Source organism: Poecilia latipinna, unplaced genomic scaffold, assembly GCF_001443285.1.
Source record: "Poecilia latipinna isolate Pla-1442-1.1 unplaced genomic scaffold, P_latipinna-1.0 Scaffold2177, whole genome shotgun sequence".
In the NCBI taxonomy this organism is placed as follows: domain Eukaryota; kingdom Metazoa; phylum Chordata; class Actinopteri; order Cyprinodontiformes; family Poeciliidae; genus Poecilia; species Poecilia latipinna.
In genome coordinates this window covers 34018-54473 of record NW_015114793.1, presented here as the reverse complement: position 1 = coordinate 54473, position 20456 = coordinate 34018, and the positions used below count along the sequence as shown (strand labels likewise).

General features: G+C 39.0%; 1 protein-coding gene across 4 annotated transcripts in view; it reads left to right on the top strand.

Moving 5' to 3' along the window:
* The window catches only part of LOC106936583 (fibrinogen C domain-containing protein 1-like), an 81204-nt gene that overhangs the window by 47547 nt on the left and 13201 nt on the right, over window positions 1-20456 (top strand). For all 4 annotated transcript variants that reach the window (XM_015017675.1, XM_015017677.1, XM_015017674.1 and 1 more), the window contains 2 exons: window positions 4416-4895; window positions 18851-19010. In XM_015017675.1, the coding sequence (XP_014873161.1) occupies window positions 4416-4895; window positions 18851-19010 (640 nt within the window). The remainder of the gene's footprint in view (window positions 1-4415; window positions 4896-18850; window positions 19011-20456) is intronic.

The window sequence follows — 20456 nt, the reverse complement described above, 5'->3', positions numbered from 1 at the left end:
GCTTAGTTTCTTTTCAAAGATTTTTCACCCATAAAAGTCATCCCTGAAGTCATATTTGAAAGCTTCCTATTATGCGTTTTAATTACATTTTACTGATGTGTGACCTCCAGCAGCATTGCAGCACCCTGACATAATCCATCTCGGTAAATACCTCATAAAATAACCAAAGTATTTTCAAGCAGGGTTTCTCTGCAAAGAGAGAATGTGAGATGAAGTTAGAGTCAGAGACTCAGTATTTGGTGGATGCCTGGGTCAACAAAACACTTGGTTTGAAGACATGGGTGCACTGTTTGGGCTAATTAGGAGTGTGTGGTACAGCGTGTGAACGAAGATGCAGTGTAGCACAGAAGATGGGGAAAAAGAGAGAGGAGATAACAGAGAAAAGTTGCTTAGTGTAAAAATAAGGCTATGTTTTAGCTGAAAGCAAAAGCACTGAAAATGCAGGGTGATAAACTAAATGGGAACTGACATGGAAAAAAAAAGAGGTGAAATAAGGAGGACAAAAAGTGACAACGCAACTGAAAAGGAGACGAAGTAAACTTGGAGCCGATACAAAAATGGTGCCATTTCATCGACTTCAAAGGTCAAAGGGTGAAGTCTTGGATTCACATCTTGCTAGAAGTGTAAAAAAAAAAGATTTCTGGCAGAAAATATTGCAATTAAAATGATATATTTTGGAGCCACTTCCACAATGTGGGGGTCGGATGGACTACCTACCGAGCTCACCACAAATTCTAAATTAAGGCATAAGACATAAGATTTTTTTTTATTTGTCATTATGTTTCTCGACCAGAACAAAATTGCAGTGGTACTCTGTGATAAATTCGATTCACTGTGGGGAAAAAAATGCTGTATAATAAGGCATTGTTGAGCAGTAGCTGTCATGATTCAATATTCTAAAAATGGAGATGTCAGCAATGCAAGCCTCTTACTGTTAGGACACCTAAGACGTTTATCTTTTTTCATGTTAGCAGTCGGTATACTGGTAATGAATATTCAGTGATGGGTTCCACTAATGTCTTGGCCTGCTGGCAACAGAGCTCTTGGAAACTGTTTTAATGTTATATTGCTGTCGTTCTGCAGACTGCGCATAATGTATACCGTGGCTATGCTGATACACGTACAAATATTTAAAATCTCGGAGCTGCTACGGGTTTAAAATGCATGCTGAGATTTCTTCATGATGTCGCGGTTCACATGTAAAGTGAGATCTGGGAACCAAAGGGTGCCATGTTCAACTAATTCCCGCTGTCTGATGATTTGTTGGGGTTTGAAAAAGCGTTGGTATATTTCTTTTTGTTCAGCGTGTGTGTCTGCTGACTGGTTCTGATACAAGTGTTTGGCAGGGAGTACATGTTCTGATTGTGCTCGTACATAAAACACCAGACATTTAAATTGAGTGGGCAACACAGGTGCATCGACGCAGTGCAGGGTTTGTTTTATTTGCATGTACTGAATATCATTAGTCAAGAGTAACATAACTTTCAGAAAGATGAAATATGATTTACCATTCTGGTTAGAAATTTACATACCATGAACGAGCATGAGTTTTCTAGTATAATTCAACTTTTAATGACATGTTTCAAATGTTCTACATTCAGGCTGAAAATATTTTTCACCAATCTGTGATATTTTAAACAAGATTTATGTGCATAAGTTTATTGGATTTTTTTTTCTTGTTCAGATCCAAAGCTGTGTATACAGGCTGGGATTATATACATACATGTCCACCAATATTTAGATAATAAATGCTTCTTAGCAAGTTCCAGGAAAAAATAATTTTTTAGCAATTCACAAGAATCTGGTTCATTGGAAAATGGTGGTGTAGCTATCTATGGAGGGATGTGGAGTCTGTGAAAAGCCACTTGTAACTTATGTTTTTGCCTCAGATCTGATGTCTATCCAGTCCGATGTCGATGAGTTTGTCGTGGATTAGATGCGCCAGGAAAAGACAAAACAAACATAAAAATACACCAAGGTGCCCACAAGCCGACGCGTCTGTACTCACCGCCATAACCGATGACTTTTTGGTTTGACTGTAATGCTTTGGTAAAGTTTTTGGTAAACCCAAAGGAAATGTTGCCACATGAAGAGTAAAGAATGCATTTTTTCTACATTAATTTGAGTTTTTATGGTTATTAAATGGGAAAGATCTAAAGAACAAAAATGCCAATACTGGTGTCTATCAAAGAAGAATAAATACTTTTTGCCTCCACCATGATGTCTTGCAACTTTTGTTTTTATGGATTTAGGCTTTTGTGGAAAAAGTATGTTTGGGTCATTTAATCTGCTACTCTGCAGCTTTTTGTTTATTTTGCAAAGTGGGCTAGAATCCATATTCTTGCTCTTTGCTCTCATCCTTTCAACTCTACAGTCTTGTTTTTCCTTTTTTTCCCCATAGTGTTCTCGTATTTAGTTTCTTGCTTTTGGCAATGAAATCTTGCCTGTGCCACTGGCTGTAAAACTAGCATGATCTAGTGTAAACTCCTTTGGGCTTTAAAATAGGACACGGCTGTTTTTTATTCAAGTCTGCGTCTCAAGTCATGTCTGCAACCATAGCTGTTTTAACAGTGGTCTTAAAAAATACATTTTCTGAAATGCAATAATTTATTTTTATTTTTTTATTTTTTTGAGAACTGAAGGGTCGTATAACTTAGCAGATTTTTCTAAAGATTTCTGTTTAATTTTTCTGAATGTCTGGAAGCATCTTTCTCTTAATGTATTTGTTTTCTCTCCACATTGCATGGCCTGCACTAATCCTGCTACCTGCTCTTTATTTAATTTAATTAATCTTTATTAAATTGTGACCTGAAAAAAAGCCTCTATCAGAAAATGTTTTTTGCTCAAATGTCGAAAAGACTTTCTCATCTTTAATTCTTCCAATTGATTCTGGCCTGTGGCACTGTGATAAAATGAATAAATATTAAAATATCTTGTTTAAAATACTTACGTAAAATAGTCCTAATTAGTTTTTCATGCGTTTTATGAGTTATTTTAACACATCACACTCAGAAGGGTATCACACATGATGAAGTTTCTCCAAACCTAATCTTTTACCACCAGTTTGGGTATTGAATAAACCCCTATGCCTACTGATGGAGCATTATGCTTGTTCAGGCCACATGACCTCCTTTTGGTGCAACATATAGGCTTCATGGTTGGTCTAAGGAGAGCTTTAAAATGGGCTTGATTTGTTAGGAAAACACCCCCACATGTCATGGGTTTTTACATCTTTTTATGATCCGTGCCCACAGACTGTGTGTAAACAAAGTTCAGCAGGAACTTCCCCTGCTGAGGATAATTGATTCTCTTAACTTTAAAGGAATCATAAAGCTCTTTCGTAAAGCAGACCGTTAGTCCTCTATTAGCCGGGGTTCAGTGTGCTTCCGCAGCCAATTTCCATATTAATGTAGTCGCTCTCATGCTCTCGTAAAAATAGAAAACAAACATGCTTGCATGCATCAGCCCACATATTTTCATATGGGACATCCTCTGGTGTGGAAAAAGAAACGGCAAAAAGACCAATTCCTGATTCATTATGAGGAAGATGTGGGGGAGTTGCGCATTGTTTATCATGCATAATGGGCTCTTGTGCTAGTCTATCTGTTCCTATTTCTCCTGATGTGGGTGAAAAATTTAACTGTGACTTTATTCTGCTCCCTATAATTTATTTAATGCCGGCTTTGTTTACAGTTTGGCTTTTGTCAGACGAGGATTCTGCGATTTGGTTGTTCAGCTACAACCTTCCTGAGCCTCATTTTCACCTTAATAAAGGGTTTCCGTTTTATAGTAGCCTGCAAAAGTGTTCAGAGTTTATGTATTTTTTGCGATTGTATGTGTGTGTGTTTGTAAAAATTGTCTTCCTCTCCTCAATTATCTCCCACCTGAACTCAAGTTTCAGTCTAGTTGTGGTCCGTGTTCGTTGGATCATCGAAAAAATGAATAAATCGAGGGCTGTGGTTTTAATGCGACAAAAACAGAAAATTGTCAGTTTTGGCATTTCGTCTCGCATCTGAAAACATGGATGCTGACTAGAACAGTTTTTCCCACGTCTTAAACCGTCATCGATTTTTCAATTTGCACTTCGCAAGAGCAAATTTGATGGCATGTGATGCATCTAGACAAAAAAAAACATATCTGAAAAGCTTCTTTTTAGAGATGTTAAACTCTGATTGAGACTACAACAAAAGCAGTAGCTGAAGGACTCGACATTATTTCACCAGACAAATGTAAAAAATTTTTAGCCTTTGTGAAACTCATTTCATAGAGGTTTGGAATTTGATTATTCTGAGTGAGCATCTTTGCAACGGTGGATGAAAGTCATCTCTTTTTTTTTGTTTTTTAAAAAAGCACTTCTTATGATTTAATATTTTTGTATTGTCCTAACATTCTTTTCTTGTCTCTCCTTCTTCCAGAGGATGAGCTGCAGCTACCTGCTCTGCACCATCCTGCTCTTCGTGGCCGTGCTGTTGGCCGTCACCGTAACCGGCACCATCCTTTTCATGAACCACTACCAGGCCCCGCCCATGTCTGACGGCCTACCCCACATTTCCACCAATCAGGATGAAGCAAACGCGCTGGTCACCGTGGAGAGGGGCGACGGCTCTCGTATCAACATCTTCATCGACCCCAACTGTCCCGACTATAACAGCAACTTCATGAGGCTGGAGGGTGTGCAGACCTCACTGCTCCACTCGCTGACTGACCACGACTCTGACCTGAAGTCGGTCAAAGGTCAGGACAGGGCCCTGCTGGTCAGTCTGGCCGAGGAGGTGGCCAAGCTGTCAGCCCATGCGGGACAGCTGAAGATGGACTACGAGTCTCTGCGCCGGGGGCAGAGCAGCCTTGGTCAGGACCTGAATACGCTACAGACAGAACAAGGACGCCTCATACAGGTAGGACACCTGTACACCAGAGAAGGAAACACTCTGTAGATTCAACTTAGATCTATACACTAAAGAAAACAAAATTAAAAAAAATAAGTGTATTCATGTTGCCTTGCAGCAAGAAGGTCCTGGTTCAAATCCCAGCTCGAATAGAGTTTGCATGATTCCCCTGCTGTGGGAACTCTGGGTTCCTCCCACAGTCCAAAAACATGACTTGTTAGGTAAATTGATCTTTCTAAGTTCCCCTTCAGTATAAGTGTGTGTGTGCATTGTTGCTGGTCTGGTGTGTCTCTGTGATCTGACCAGTGACCACTGGAGATGGGCACCAGCTCCCCCACTGACCCTGCTAGGATGTGTGAGATTGGACGGAAAATGTTAAGTCCTTCAATCCATATTTATTTTTTGCTTTATCTTCCTACACGCTGCAGGAAAAATAGTGCCTATTTACTTCATGGATACTTACATTTTATTTTTGAGGATAAGTCACAGACGGACACTTCATAGATCGTTATTTGAGAAAAATGTTTTTTTTGTTTTTTTTTTTAGAAATAAACAGAGTTATTTTTATATTTATTTTGCTTCTGCTGCCCTTGTCCTTTGTAGTGACTGCTGATAAAAAAAAAAAAACTGAAGTTACCACTAACCATTCTCAGCTCAATTCAATTCTTTAAGTACTATACAGAGGTGCTCTGACTTGCGGGATGTGAAATGCTTATTGATGCATATTGATTGTGAGGCCACCTTAAGATGTGTGACAGCCTATTGCTCTGGAGCATTTTCTGTGGGTTTATTTGCCTTCCTTTCTCCTCCCTGCAAACTCAAAACGTGATCGTTCCCTGAGTCAATGCCAAGTCGAGCCTGTCCGTTCCGTTTCACACCGTGATTGACCGGCTGCAACGAAATTAAAGCACAAATAGAGCTCATGTTTCTCTGGGCTCGTGTTCCTCTTAATGTAACTCTCCCGGCCTTGCAGTCGAAGGGGGAAAGTCACTGGGGAAGAAATGTCCATCATGTTTGAAGAAAACCCTACAACTCGCGCACTAATTAGGTAAGATAACATAATGCTTCCCGAGATGGATGCAGTCGTAATTAAAGCCCCTTTAGTTTTGCACTGTCCAGACTGATTTATTGATGACACATATCCTGAATGTCTGTGGTGATTTTTTTCATGCTACATGCTCCTTTAATCCTGTCATGTCAGCTAAGGCCTGCGCTCTGTCATAAATAGATAGAATGGTGTAGGTGGCACCTTGCTGCCAGCCGTGCATCTGAAGCAATTGAATTCATTTGCCAGTCATTTCTTAAAGCCAGAGCTTTTTAATCAATTCATGTAGAAAAGCTTAAAGCCTGGTTTGTTGGCAAACGAGTGTTTGTAGACCGAGCGGTAAAAGCAGTGAGCGACTTTTAATTTGTGGAATGGTGCAGGTGGCACGGGGAAGTGGGCAGGGTGTGTTGAGGTGGCACCGGCAGCAGCTTAGATGCTCCAGGTGATTGATTTGCTCTGCGGAAGCGAGGCATGTGGTGCGCACATCCGCTGTTTCAGCTTGACACCATGGTGTGACTGTGTGATCTATGGGATACCTGTGGCCAAGGGTTCTGATTTATAGGATGACACACTGCTGAATGTGCTACGCACTGCAGCCCTCTTTCTTACAAAAACAAAAAACAAAACAAAAAAAAAAAACCCTCACCCTGCCTTGTAGGGATAAGCCCGTCCACATTCCCCTGAGGTGTGTAGGAGAATCTGATTGCAGTAGGTTTGGAGGAAAATGTGTTTTTATTATTTATAAACAGACATATTCATCTTTCATAGCAAGAGAAGTGTGCTGACATATTTGCGAATGGATAAATCACTCTGATAAAAAAAATGTTCCAGCTGAGGCTTGGATCTCAGAGTGATACACAAGGACAGCCATGTTTTTTTAAGACCAGTTGGTAATTTTGTTTACTTCATAAAGTTAAACCATAACGGTGCTAATTGACTGAAACATGTAAAATACCTCTTCCTTTTGTTTTGTGTTTACATTTTTTTAATACTCCATTGCTGCTTTACACCTTAACCTACCAAATTGCAATTGCGAAATTTCGATCCATAAATACTTGAGCTTTTATTGGTGAAGACTTTGAACTTATTTTTTAAATGAGTTATTATAAAATCAAAGTTCAAGCTGTTAATTGTTCTATTTGTGGTGTGTGTTACGTTCGTCACCCAAACGTGTGCCATTGTGTTGAATACAGATAAAGAACTAACAGCCTTGACTGTGAATGCAGCACTTAAGGTGGTATGTGTGTCTGTTAGACAGAAACTCTTTGTTGATTATTCTGAATTGAACTCTAATGACATTTACATCCATTGAAAGCTTTGCTAAACAGCAGATTGCAAGAGACATGACCTAAATCTCTTCAAATAGCGAATAAATAAATCCATACATTTTTCTTTAAATATGGTTATTTCTTTGTGTCATTTATAAACTCACTTAAAAGCTCCTTTTCAGTCTGATACAAACATATATCTTGGCTAATCCAATTACATTTTAAAACTTGGCAGCAAAATCATTGCTAGTAACTAGTTATGATCAGACTGACTTATAATGTTAGCTCAGAAATATTTTTATTAATTTAAAATAGCAGTTTACCTTTTTTTTAGTAAAGTATTTCTAAAAATGTTTATAGTTATTGTCATTCATGTTACAAATTTGGTTTATTTTTTTTGTGAAGAGTAAAAACAATACCCAAGTGAATGTGTGGTTCACTATTGTTAGGACTCATGTAACATCTAAAATTAGAGTAATGATACTGTAAACTTGCAAGTTAAGCTATTGAGCTAAACGCACCTTAATAGAGCAACATTATCCATTTATTCACTCAAATTTTATCATCTAAACAGGCATACATGTGAAACTGACCAGTTATCTGTGCTCTAATCTCAGTTCTTTGCTTCTCAACTTTTGCTGCAATGATGACCAAATAATATTGTTACTCAATTTCAGCCCATATATTTTGCAGCACTCTGTATGCACTGATAAAGATTTTTCCTCTCCGGATGCCGAAGTTAACACAAAATCTGCTCATTAAAAATAACCCTCCTAATGGTGCCTAGCATTGAATCGTACATCCTTCATTCCAGTACACATACACACACTCTGCAAAATTGGGATGCATCAAAATTGGGATGCATCAAAATCCATACTTGAAAGTCATGATGGGATTTGTTCCAAAAGTGTAAAACACATTTTTGACACCAACAGGCAAAACAGGAAACATTGTGGCAACAGTTTTGGTATCCATCAAAGTACCACTTAGTTTTTTAAGGTAAGTTTTCTTTTCTGATGGCTCTGCCAATGAGCAATCATGTCCTGTGCCCAAGCAATACTAAATTCATTTTAAAAAGGGGAGGAAACTGAGGTCTAAACTCGCCGAGAACCAACTTCTTTCTTCATTCTTTCATGATGTGAAGCGATGCACACAGTCTGACTGCAAAATCACTCCACAGAGGCAAAGGCTGCAAGGAGGAGCATGACTTACTGATTTCCTTGAACTGCAGGTCACAGTTTAAACTGAATAATGTGCCTGAGGATTATTAATGTTTTAAACAAGTGGCACTTGCAACCCCTGCTAAGGATCTGGGGGCAAACTGCTGGTATGCGAGAAAACCATATTGCCTCAAGACACTCATTCTTCCAGGCACAAGTCCTCTGTGCGCTTGCGAAAGTAAAATTGTGCTTGTTGCAAGGTCTCGGCCAAGGATATGATACAAACAACTTCAAAAGCTCAGTGGAAAAAAAAAAAAAAAAGGGGTAATAAGAAAGCTCAAATTTGTAAACATGAATGGGTGACTTCAAAGATTCAGTAGCTCTGGTCCGAAGGAAAAAATATATATCAAGACATAGTGAAAGTGTACATATATAGAGTAACAATCTATTACGAAATAATATAACAGGAACTACAAATCTTAATATTCTCACCACTATTATTTGCTCAGTTTATATTTTAGGTTATTTTCTATTTTTTTTAATTGTTTCTAATTGTATTGTCAAATTTATTTCATTTTGTTCTGTTTTACTTTTTTCTTTTTATTTACAGTTCAGATCAGGCATTGCCTTTATTTCCCAGTATGAAATATGATGACTTATAGGTTTCTTGATAGCCAATGCATTGCTTGTTTCATCTGCTTGGGATCTATGCATTTTGTCCCCAAGGTCCTCTGGGTACTCTGACTTTCTTCCACAGTCCAAAAACATAAATAACTGGCCCCTCTAAGTTGTCCTCATCAGTGAAAGTGTCCATGCGTGGCTGTTTGTTGGATGGATGAATAGATATTATGTGCTTTTGAATATGCCCAATATTACACTGTGACCTTTTTAATCAAAGCAAGAAGCCTTACACATGACGTGGACACTTACAAATCAGATTAGTAGGATTGTAAATCCCCAGACTGAAAATATATCCTTTCCTTCAGATGGTGTTCAGCTCACAGCCTGAAAGATGGGTGTAAAAGTGCAGAGGATGTATCACTGTTAATGGGAACCACAGCTCTGGGTAATAAGCTGCAGGCAAAGTTTTGTGTGAGTCTTGGGAAAAAAATGGAGTCTTGTGCGTACAGGGAGAGGCTGGGACATTTGTTTTCCACTGAATTAAAGAACATACTTTAAGATTTCTTGATCAGCATCTTAAAGTGATGGCAGAACAATTTCAATCATTCAAGGTCTGATCTCAGACCCGACATGTACTGTCGGATAGTCCAGCTGTGTGCTTATGTGAGGGTGGTGGACGGCTGAACATTGGCTCCACATACAAACCGAGTCGAACACAAAGCAGCTATGTCCAATTATGGGAGGAGCAAATTAAAAGTGCAAATTGCAGTGTAAAAATTTCAGAGTCGAATTTAAATGTCAAAATTGAAGGCAGCATGCGTGGAGCATTCTAATGAAGGGGATTAATGTATAGAGTAATTTCTTTCTCTTCTTTCTCTCTAAAGCCCTTTTTAATCTGCTTCCATGCTGTCACGTGTTTGAAATTTAGCGCTGTGTTTTTCTACTATCTTTGCTCTTACGTCTGACCACGCCCACAGCCAATCAGAGAACAGGAACTAAGCTTGCATCACCCATGCAGGTTTAGCTGGCCCTGCTGGTCCTACTACAGGACCGAAAAAGCAGGAAGTGGCTAGAAAAAAAAAAAGGAAAACTGGAAACGCTCATAATGCAAGCTGAGTACAGTGGAGCCAGGTCCATTTGAGTGGAAAAGGAGTAATAGTGGTTCAGTGATGCAGGAAGATTAAAGTATTGTATAAAATATTTCGTAACAACTATCTTAATAAGGTGTATATTAATTCTATATTCAAGAAAGAATTTGATGTAAATTGTTTTGCGACTCGTATCCTTAAACTGTTCTCCATTTGTTTTGCTACTGTCCTTTTGTTAATGGTTTTTGCTAAAATCTATGTGACTTTATCCACAACAACATGGAAGCACAGTTTACGCTTTTATGGTCAGATGTCTTCCTTGGCCTCTCTGGTAAAAGCATGCCTTACAATTCTGAGTTTCTCATAAATCCTTTATTGCTAAATACCTAAATATATTCATTGTTCCACGTACTCTGAAAGGAAGCCATGCTTTGCTGCATTTTACAATGAAGTAAAGTGTGAAGTGGCCGGGATGAGGATCATTGCCTCCAAATCAGAGGCCATAGTCTTGAGTCAGAAAAGAGTAGAGTGCCTTCTCCAAGTGGAGGAGTTTAAGTATCTCGGGATCGAATCAGGGAAAAATGGAGCAGGAGGTCAACAGATGGATTGGGGCAGCGTCTGCCGTGAAGCGGGCGGTGTACCGGTCCGTCGTGGTGAAGAGAGAGCTGAGTCGAACAGCCAAGCTCTCGACTTACCGGTCGAGCTAAGTTCCTACCCTCATCTATGGTCATGAGCTTTGGGTCATGACCGAAAGAACGAGATCATGGATACAAGCACCCGAAATGGGTTTCCTCCGCAGGGTGTCTTGGCTCTCCCTTAGAGATAGGGTGAGAAGCTCAGTCATCTGGGAGGGACTCAGAGTAGAGCCGCTGCTCCTCCACGTCGAGAGGAGCCAGTTGAGGTGGCTCGGGCATCTGGTCAGGATGCCTCCTGGACGCCTCCCTGGTATGACCCGCCAGGCGGAGACCCAGGACAAGCTGGAGGGACTATGTTTCTCGGCTGGCTGGGGAACACCTTGGGATTTTCCTGGAGGAGCTGGAACAAGAGGCTGGGGAGAGGGAAGTCTGGGCCTCCTTACTTAGGCTGCTACCCCCGTGACCTGACTCCAGATAAGCGGAAGAAGATGGATGGATTGGTGAAGAATTATTCAAATAAGTAATTATGAGCCCAAAATCAATACTAAACCCATGCCCAATGTGAGTGCAACATTTTACTGGTACTGTTTAACTGGTTGGTTTGAAATATCCGACTGGTTGTCGGAAATATCTGACTGGTTGTCGGATATTTCAAACCAAAGTGACAGACTGCATCACCCAGTAGCTACGACAATCGCCTTAGTGAAGACATCTAGAGATCTAGAGACCTAACACTGTTAAGTCGTTGCTCAAATGCTCATCAGACTAATTGCCAAATTGATTTTTACAAAGGCAACTTCAGTCACACAGACAAAACTTAGAGTTTTGTCTGTGTGACTGAAGTTGCCTTTCAAACATTTCTCTTAGAGAGAAATGTTTGGAAGTTCTTCAAAATAATTTCTGAGCTTGTCAAAGAAAAACATAAAAGATACAAGATTAGCAGAGAAACTAGATATGGTGTTCCAGTAAATTTACCTTCAGGCAGCTTTAGAAATTTGGTCCACTGAAGGAAAATCATCAGAGTCATGTCAGGTGCTGCTTTTCTGTGATGGGGAGCAAAACAAAAATGTCTCTGAGTTTAGCTTACATTTTAGCTCCATATGTTATATGGACCAGCCTGAAAACATCAAAGCACACTGAATCCTGACAGTGTAGAGAATATCTGTAATGCTCGTCATTGTGTTTACCATATTGCACAATGTTTTCTGAGACCTATATTACAAAGTCATACAGCTACAATGAAAAAAGCTCTTTGGTCCTTTCTTAAAACATCTAAAGATGCTCTACACTCAAGGAGCTTCTGCAATATCCACATTTCAAAATATCAGAATCAAGGTTACATAACGTAACAACTATTATAAATAGATGTTCTTGAAAAAGTATAAACACACCTTCAACTTGTCTACATTTTGTCACAAATAAAACATTTGCATTTGTGGATTTCCATAAAATAAAAAGTTTATTTTTCCGTTGTATTGAAACCTTTCTGACAGCTGTACTGTCCTAAATAGGAGTGCAGAACATTGGCTCTGTCTGATTTATGCGTGAGACGGATCAACTCAAGTCGGCTTTATTTCATTATTATTGCTTTACTACAACTCCTGGACTCTGCAATTCTGCCAAACTCAAATCTACGCACGGACAGACTAATCAAATGTCTGTTCAAAGATCAGGCACTCAGTGTGATATGAATCCAATTCACGATTAAAAACATTCACATTATGTATGAAGGTTATGTTCATCATCAAGGGTCATCTTTTATTCATTGTTTCTTTGCTTCAGAGACCTTCATGTACAGTACAAGACTGTTGACTCTAATGGCCAGAGCAAACTCAGTAGAGTTTGACCTAACATTTGTGGGCCACTTTAATTCGCCAGGTGCTTATTGATGGCTGAATTGCTGTTACTTAGCATGCAGTTACGCCGATTGAGAACAAGCACGCTCTTTGTTCTGCTAACCCAACATCAGCGAATAATGGAGGTTTTACAAAGCAGCATGGTGAGGCAGGGTTTTGACTCCTATCTCAAAGCAACAGGCTGCCTGACTGCGGAGAACTTTTGTGATGCAGATTTCTCAGCGTTATCTCACAAAGAGCATAAATCAAACAGATAATGGGTCAAATGTGAGAAAAAGAAATCTCAGGATACATTGTTCATTCAACAAATAGTGCCACCTTAAATATGTCTTGGTCTTTAATGTTTTAGATCTTGAACTGAATTTTAAAAGCAATAGCTGTTTTACTAATAAATGAATATGTTGAGGAAAAACTGGAACAGACATGGAACCTTCCCAAGAGTGGCTGGAAAAGACATTAGCAACTCATCCAGGGGGTCACAAAGGAACCAATAAAAACTTCTAACACATTGCAGAGATCACTTGCCTCAGTTATGACACTGTTCATGATTCAGTAATAAGGGATTGAAAGAAAAAAAACAAAGCAGAAATGGCATACTGAGAGTTTTAAGATGAAAATAAGCACTGGCCAAAACTTAACACAATGTTCTGCTTCACATTTTCCAGAAAAAAAAAGCACTTTGATTCTTAAGGTTGTTGGGGAAAATATTCTGTGGATTGACAAAACAAAAGTCAAACTTTCGGGAAGGTGTGCATCTCCCATAAATCTAACATAGCATGTCATAAATAGAACATCATACATGGTTGTGTGATTGCCTGAGGCTGATTTTGCTGCTTCAGGACCTGGGTGACTTGCTGAGATTAATATTTACAACATTTTAAGGGTTCTTTTTTATTTATTTATTTATTTATTTATTTGTGTTTTTGCCAGTTCTGTTGGTTTCTCTTCTCATTGAGCCAACGGAATAACAAAATTAATCACTGAAAGTACTCTCCATGGCAATTCAAAATGCCTGATAAAGACATTTCGAATATGTTGGAGAGGGTTTGTTATTAAGTAGTACCATAATTAACAGACACCCACTAGAAAAACATGTGGCTCTAGAGTTAGCTTACTCCTGTGTTTGCTGGATATTACAATATTTCTTGGACAGTAATTGTTTCATAAATTGCACTATTCCAGGATTCTTGCCTTGTGGTTTTCCACTGGTTCAACAAGGCTCCGGTCAGATTTGGCCTCATATAAAATGCATTGTATGTAATAATAGCACATAATGTGAATATTTTGTGACTCTTAGATGCACCTCCAAATGCAGTCTGCTGCTGCTCCAGGGATGAGATTTGTTCCCAAGGGATTTCTTTCTGTCCCATTTTTTTTTTTTTTTCCATTGCTTGATGATCTTGGGTCGTGTCATGCATGTTGTGAGCTGAATGTCAGCTGGGTTATCCTTAACCGCAGAGTCCCCGTTTCTCCTATTTACTGTCCCAGGATATATCTCTGACTTTGATTTTATCAGGCATTAAAGCATTTTCTAGTCTCGCAATGACAGACTGCTCGGCATAACAGCACAACTAATGTCTTTTATGTTTGTTTTTTTAAACTCTAAATGTGAAAAGGGCTCCATAGTCCATTAGACTGATAAAAGAACAAACCTACTGAGACTCTCTGCCCTGCTCTCCAGATGACCCTGTATATCTAAAATGCCCTGCTTTTTGTTTAGTTTTTTTTTTTTACTTTCTCCTGATGACTCCATTAAAAAAACAAACAAAAAAAAAACATGTTTATCAGCAAATCACTCATTAGGTTGATTTATTAACCTGCCCTTTATCTACTGGGGGCATTATGCATACTTGGTGTTTGGGCGCACTGAAAAATTACCATATGTCTGGAGCTGCCCATACTCAGTCTGATTATTCTGAAGATTAGATTAAATCAGAGAGACATTTGTATAATATTCTCAAGCATTTATTTATTTATTTGCCTGGCTTATCCTTGTCGGGAATTTTCTGTGCCTGATAAAAACTCAGAAAGTGAATCAACTCAATGCCGTGCTCAGTAAAATTACGCTTTCATTAAATTTCATTCAAATTATGTTTATCAAGGACTTTGCTGCTCTTAATTTCAGAAAGTCACTCACCTGAAATAACATGGATTTATTGTTTATCTTGAAAGTCTTGTTACTGCTAATGTTTTCATGCTAAGCTAACATAGCATGAAATGTTAGCTTAGCATGTTCGTTCTCTGACTTCTCATGACTTTTCAGTATGTTCCAGTTATATGCAGAGAAAACCTGCCTTATAAACTTAGAACCTTAAAGAAACATCATGAAATGTAATGAAAAGTGTTTGAGCCCCTCTCTTTGTGGCCGGCAGTCAGTACAGACTTTTTATTTGTATATTTTTTTAAAGAATTAAAACAACATTCTTACGCTGAAGAAAAGGCTGATAATCTGACAACACAGCTTTTTGCGAGTGCAAATGTACCGGTCATTATTCGAACTTGCAAGTCTTACCTATAGGTATGTATATGACATACTTAAAATAGTGAAATACACTGCAAATTCTGATTAAGCATTTATGGACATAACACACACACAGTAATCGTCTGGTACACCTGCTGCAGTGAAATGAGATTTAGTTGCAATTTATTGCTGTCTGTTTGCAGTTTGGTTTCAGATAACCTTGGCTCAACTTGTATTGTTCTTGTAACTGTTATGGACTGGATGAATGTCACACAAACTAGGTAATTTATGGCCTCTACTGTTCTGCGATTTGTCAGTGAGAAACCGAAAGTAAATGGAAACATCAGCAAAATCTTTTCAGTGCTTGGCAGGAGAAAAGAAAAAAAAAATAATTCCATTTCATTTGCAAATAAGAATAATAGAAAAAAAACAAGGCTAGTGGTCATGAGGGAAGATGTATGTATTTGTGTGTGGGAGCATAAAAACACATTTTTCACGCGGCTCTTCGGATGCCAAATTATGTTGATTGTTCAAAGAAGGTTCAAAGATGTAACGTGTTTCACACTGCGTTTATGACCAACTGTGGTACATTTAGAGAGACAGTTTATGTTTTGGTGCAGGGTAGAAGGCTGGTTGGGGGCTATGGACCCCTTTGATCTATAATTTTTTTATTATATGCGCCTTATAAGTATTTCCGTAGGGTTTTCAGCTGCTGTTGTCTCAGCAGCAACACCCTCTTAAAGTTCTAAGTCGTTCCTGGCTAAATAAAACATAAATATACACCATTCAACATGAAAAGATTGTCATTTTGTCGTCTTCAAGCTGAGCATGCGATCAGATCATGTTCAAGATTTTCAAATCATCCTTTTATGCAACAGCTGCGCAGAAAGGCACCTAAATTGGCCCCCATTTAAACCCTGACACAAAACAAGGCTCCATGTGTTAAGTACTGTGGCGTAACTGATTTTCTAAGCCAGTGCAAAGGCTGTCTAATGAGATCTAATTACATAATGATCCTAATTGATGTGTCTGTCAAGGCTAAGCAATCGAGGCTGGAGACACGTCTCCTGCTTTGAAAGGAGACACGCAAGCAGAACGTCGATACATGCTTAACAAATAACAACTGGAGAAATAGTGTGAGAAAGGCACATTCAAAAGCGTCTCGCCCATGAATCCCGCCTTGTTGCCGAGCAGAACAGTTTCGGTTCTGTAATATATGCACGCATGTGCCTGTAGCTTTCTTTGCACCTGCATCGGGGCATGTACACAAACGTGCCTTGTTTGAAGCTGTGTGTGGGTTTAACTCACACTATTCCAGTGTGATATTCTCTCGGCGTAGTTCGCTGTGCTTCGGCTTTGTGTTGCATAGATATTGAGGCCAAGGAATGGCCACAGGGGTTTACATCTAATGCAGTTTTAACACCTGAGTATAGCTGCGCCAATGGGGCATATGACTTTGAATAGCGCAGGTTTTTGTTTGTGTGTGTTTTTGAAGGGGGGTATCTTTGCATGAGTCAGAGAAAAAGAAGGATGACGAAAGTTTTTTTTTTTTTTTTTGAAGGGGGTTGTTTGTACTGAGTCTGTGAGTGAGATGAATGGCAAAAAAATATTTCTCTACTCTGATATATACAGAGTTTTAGAGAGAACCTGGCTATCCATAGACTCCAACAGGAATGAAATGTAAAAAATAAAAAAAACCCTTACCTTTAATGACCAGCTCAGAGAAAAGCTGGTCATTAAAGAGGTTACCGTGCTCTTTGCTAGTCTTAGCACACACATTCATCAACAACCTTCCCACAGGGCTTTTAGTGCTTCACTATAGTCACCAGATTGTGTTATGGGATAAGGTTCCACGTGTCGTTGCCACACACTGCAGCCATCGCGTCTGTGTGCCTGTGAAAGTCCTGAAAGAATTATGCTGCTTGTCCTAACACATTGGTATAGTCAGGTGCACAGGATGACAACTTTTCCAGCGGGACTGAGGTAAATTTAGAATCCCAGCTTTGAATACATTTTCCTCTGTTTTTGAAAAGAAAGGGGGGGAAAATAAAACTCTCAGCTGCAACATTCTGCAGTAAATATGCCGCTCCACTAGGAGGCAATAATGTCATAAATGCCATCAAAACATACAAAAGAAGAAGACCCTGAGCAAGGCTAAGCTAAGCTAAGCAAAGCAAAGCTAATCTGCTAAAGAGGTTGTAGGACACATTTCCTCTCACACTGTTTCTCCTTTAAGCTATTTGGGCTTAAAGTTTAAGCTTGATGGAGTCAAAAGCAGACATATGTGGAAATATCCCTCATTAAACTGAGGATGTGCAAACATGACAGGAGATTTATGTTTTTCAATATACCGCTGTTAGTGTAGAGGGGGCTTTAAAATTAACGGCTGACTTCAAACGCTTGGCTTTAACACACCTGATTCAAATCACCTAATTATGCCTTCAAGGTCAGTGGGAAACCTGTTAATCACCTATCGGTTTAAATTAGGTGTGTATAACTCATGTAAAACAGTTTTGTCCACATAACTGGAATTATGGCAGCATTTGCCTACGTCTATTGTACAGGCCACCCCCCTACCTTCACCCCCACTCCCACTAACAGCATATAGTTCATTACTGAATGACTTTTTATTATAATGGCTGAATATAAATCAGGCGTAATTCTGAAAGTTACTTAAGACATTCGCTATAATACTTTCTGCCTTAATGATTGCCACAAGAAAAGAAGAAAAATATAGTTGTTCTGTGTTACCATCTCCAACAACTACCTAATGCTATGGAATGGGAGCAAGTACAATTTTATTTCCTAGAGGGGTTTATTTTATGAACCCCTCTACAATAGTGCCACAGCTAACATTTCTAGCATCTCTGCATGTTAAAAAGATATGATGCTCTTAGCTGATACTAGAAGATCAATTCCAGTATCTTTCAGTCATAATTCTTTTTTTTTTAATCTTTGAGATTAATCTCAGTGTATATTAATCTTAATGTATATTGGTTTATAGATTAAGCCAATCTATATTAAGCCAATTTAAAAACTGTCTTTAGTACAGTACGTGTGTTTAGGTTGATTGTGTTACACTTTGCATAAAATTAAACTGAATAATTTTAAACAGCAGTATCAGTCTGCACTCTAAAAGATTCTGTGTAATTTTGAATTAATTTGTTCATGTTCAAGAAGGGCTTGTTTTTGTCATATTGAAAATAATTTATATTGTGCCATATTTCAAAACCCATTTGGGATATTTAGTAACTTAATGTCATTGCATTTCTGTCCCTTTGCTCTTTCTTATCCTCCCTCTCTTCAAAGAGCTGAAGACAACTGTTTGGAACAGTTTCATTTAATTTTGGCAACAGATGAATAGGTTAGGCTAAATTCAGTCTGTATTTGCTTTTTTTTCTTAACTGCTTTTTGTTTACTGTGGAACAGAGCTAGGAATCTTGCTCGGGAAGCATTGACATTGAAAACTGCCGGGGAGACTGCATAATTTACAAAACAACCAGATGAAAGCTATTTTGCTACTTTTTTTGTTTAAAGAAAGCAGTGATTTTGGCTTATAACAATGCTCTTATTGAACAGCTCCTCTATCTTAAGAGGAAAATAAATGCTTGTCGCAAGCATTGCCGAAAGTGAAAATGCAACAAGATACCATTTCATTGGACTCAGCTGTTCAAATCTAGCTGTTTGTGTGCTGCATAATAAAATAAGCAGCAAATGTTATCCATCTTGAAGGTAATGAAACTGTTGTCCCATCTGCTGCGAAGGGAACTTGGTGTTATTTCATCATTAGTAAGTGTGTTCTCTCCCGTCCCACTTTCATTGTGCTGCAGCTGCTGTCGGACAGCCAGATCAACATGGTGAAGGTGGTGAACTCCGTCAGCGATGCGCTCAATGCCATGCAGAAGGAAAACGTGGGACTGAAGGCTCGGGTCAAGGCGGATCTACAAAGAGCGCCGGTTCGAGGCGCTCGACTCAAGGGCTGTTCCAATGGTAAGAAAAACCAGTCGGTGTTTACCTTAATGCATATCTTTCTTGCAGGATCGGAGTTCATGCTGTGCAGATTTGTATGCTGTTCCATTGTCCTTCCGTATTTCCGTAAATTATGCATCACAGGCAACCTAGAAATTGACATTTCACCTTCGTTTCCTCCTCCTTGTCACGATTTTCCCTTGACCCATTATTCTTTGGAGTTCTTTTCCAGTGCGATCTGTTTGTTATCCATCATGCGGCATATTCATTCAGTGGAGCCTCTCCGGGCAAGGTGTGGGCTCCTTTCTGTGGGCCATATCTCTTGCACATTATTCAGTGGCGGTAAGACTGTGGAATTTTTCACTTTACATGAGAGATGACTTATGTGTCCGCAGAGAACGCCCCGAGGCACCGTCCCATCGGAAGCCTTTTAACCAGGCATACCTGGTGGCATCCCCCTGCTGAATTTGTCTGTCACTGATAGCCAAGTAGCACAGCTGAGCTCCTGCAGAGAGTACAACATACAATCACAGGCGACACCTTTCAACTGGTTTTCTTATCAGAGGGAGGATTTAAGGATGAAGTAGACATTTAATAAACATGGAACGCAAAGGCTTGCTTTCTGTGTGCTATAATACTTCTCAGTCTGTTATCTGATGTTTCCCTAAGCACCTTACATGTTACTGTAATTAAATAAAGAGATCAGCGTATCAGTGCTACTTGTTGCTCAAAGAATAGAATTTAAAATGTTATTGATTTATTAAGCACTTTGTAATAAAAGCCCTGTGTACATTTCTGATTTTCTCCAAAGCTATAAACCACTAAGACCTTTAAGATCATCTGAGTCAAACCTGCTCATCGTTCCAAAAGTTTGAGCGAAACATGCCAAAGCACCTTTAAGATTCTGTGCACCGATATTCGGGATTAAGCTGCCTGTTCACTGTAAAACAAGATTAAAAACCTTTTAATTTGCTTGCAATTAGCTTTTTTTTTGTTTGGCTATAGATAAAGTTGCCTTCCCTGGCTTTACTTTGTGGATGTGAACACGCCCTCCTTGGGCCTTGTAGCAACACAAGCACCCATATTCACAGCATTTTTGGTTCAGTTGAAATGCAGATTTCTATTGAAATGGACAGAATTGAATGGAAAGAAAAGTAACTTCTTCCCAGAACATCATTTGTTTTTCTGCTTACGATCATTCTTCTTTTTCTTCTTCTTCTTCTTCTCCTTTTTCTTCTTTTTCTTCTTCTTTTTCTGGTTGTTACCTGACTTTTCTTCACATGCTGCTTTCGGTGCCACCCTGTTACTCAGAGCTGCATTTATTCACAGTATGCACAATTAGCAGAAATCCAAGGTCACAAAAACCTGAACTGGCGCAGAAGACTAAACGTGTACTGTCAGAAAAAAAATTAAAAATAAAGTTTCCCTCGTATTTTATACAGTTATGAAATCCTAGTAACATGCTTA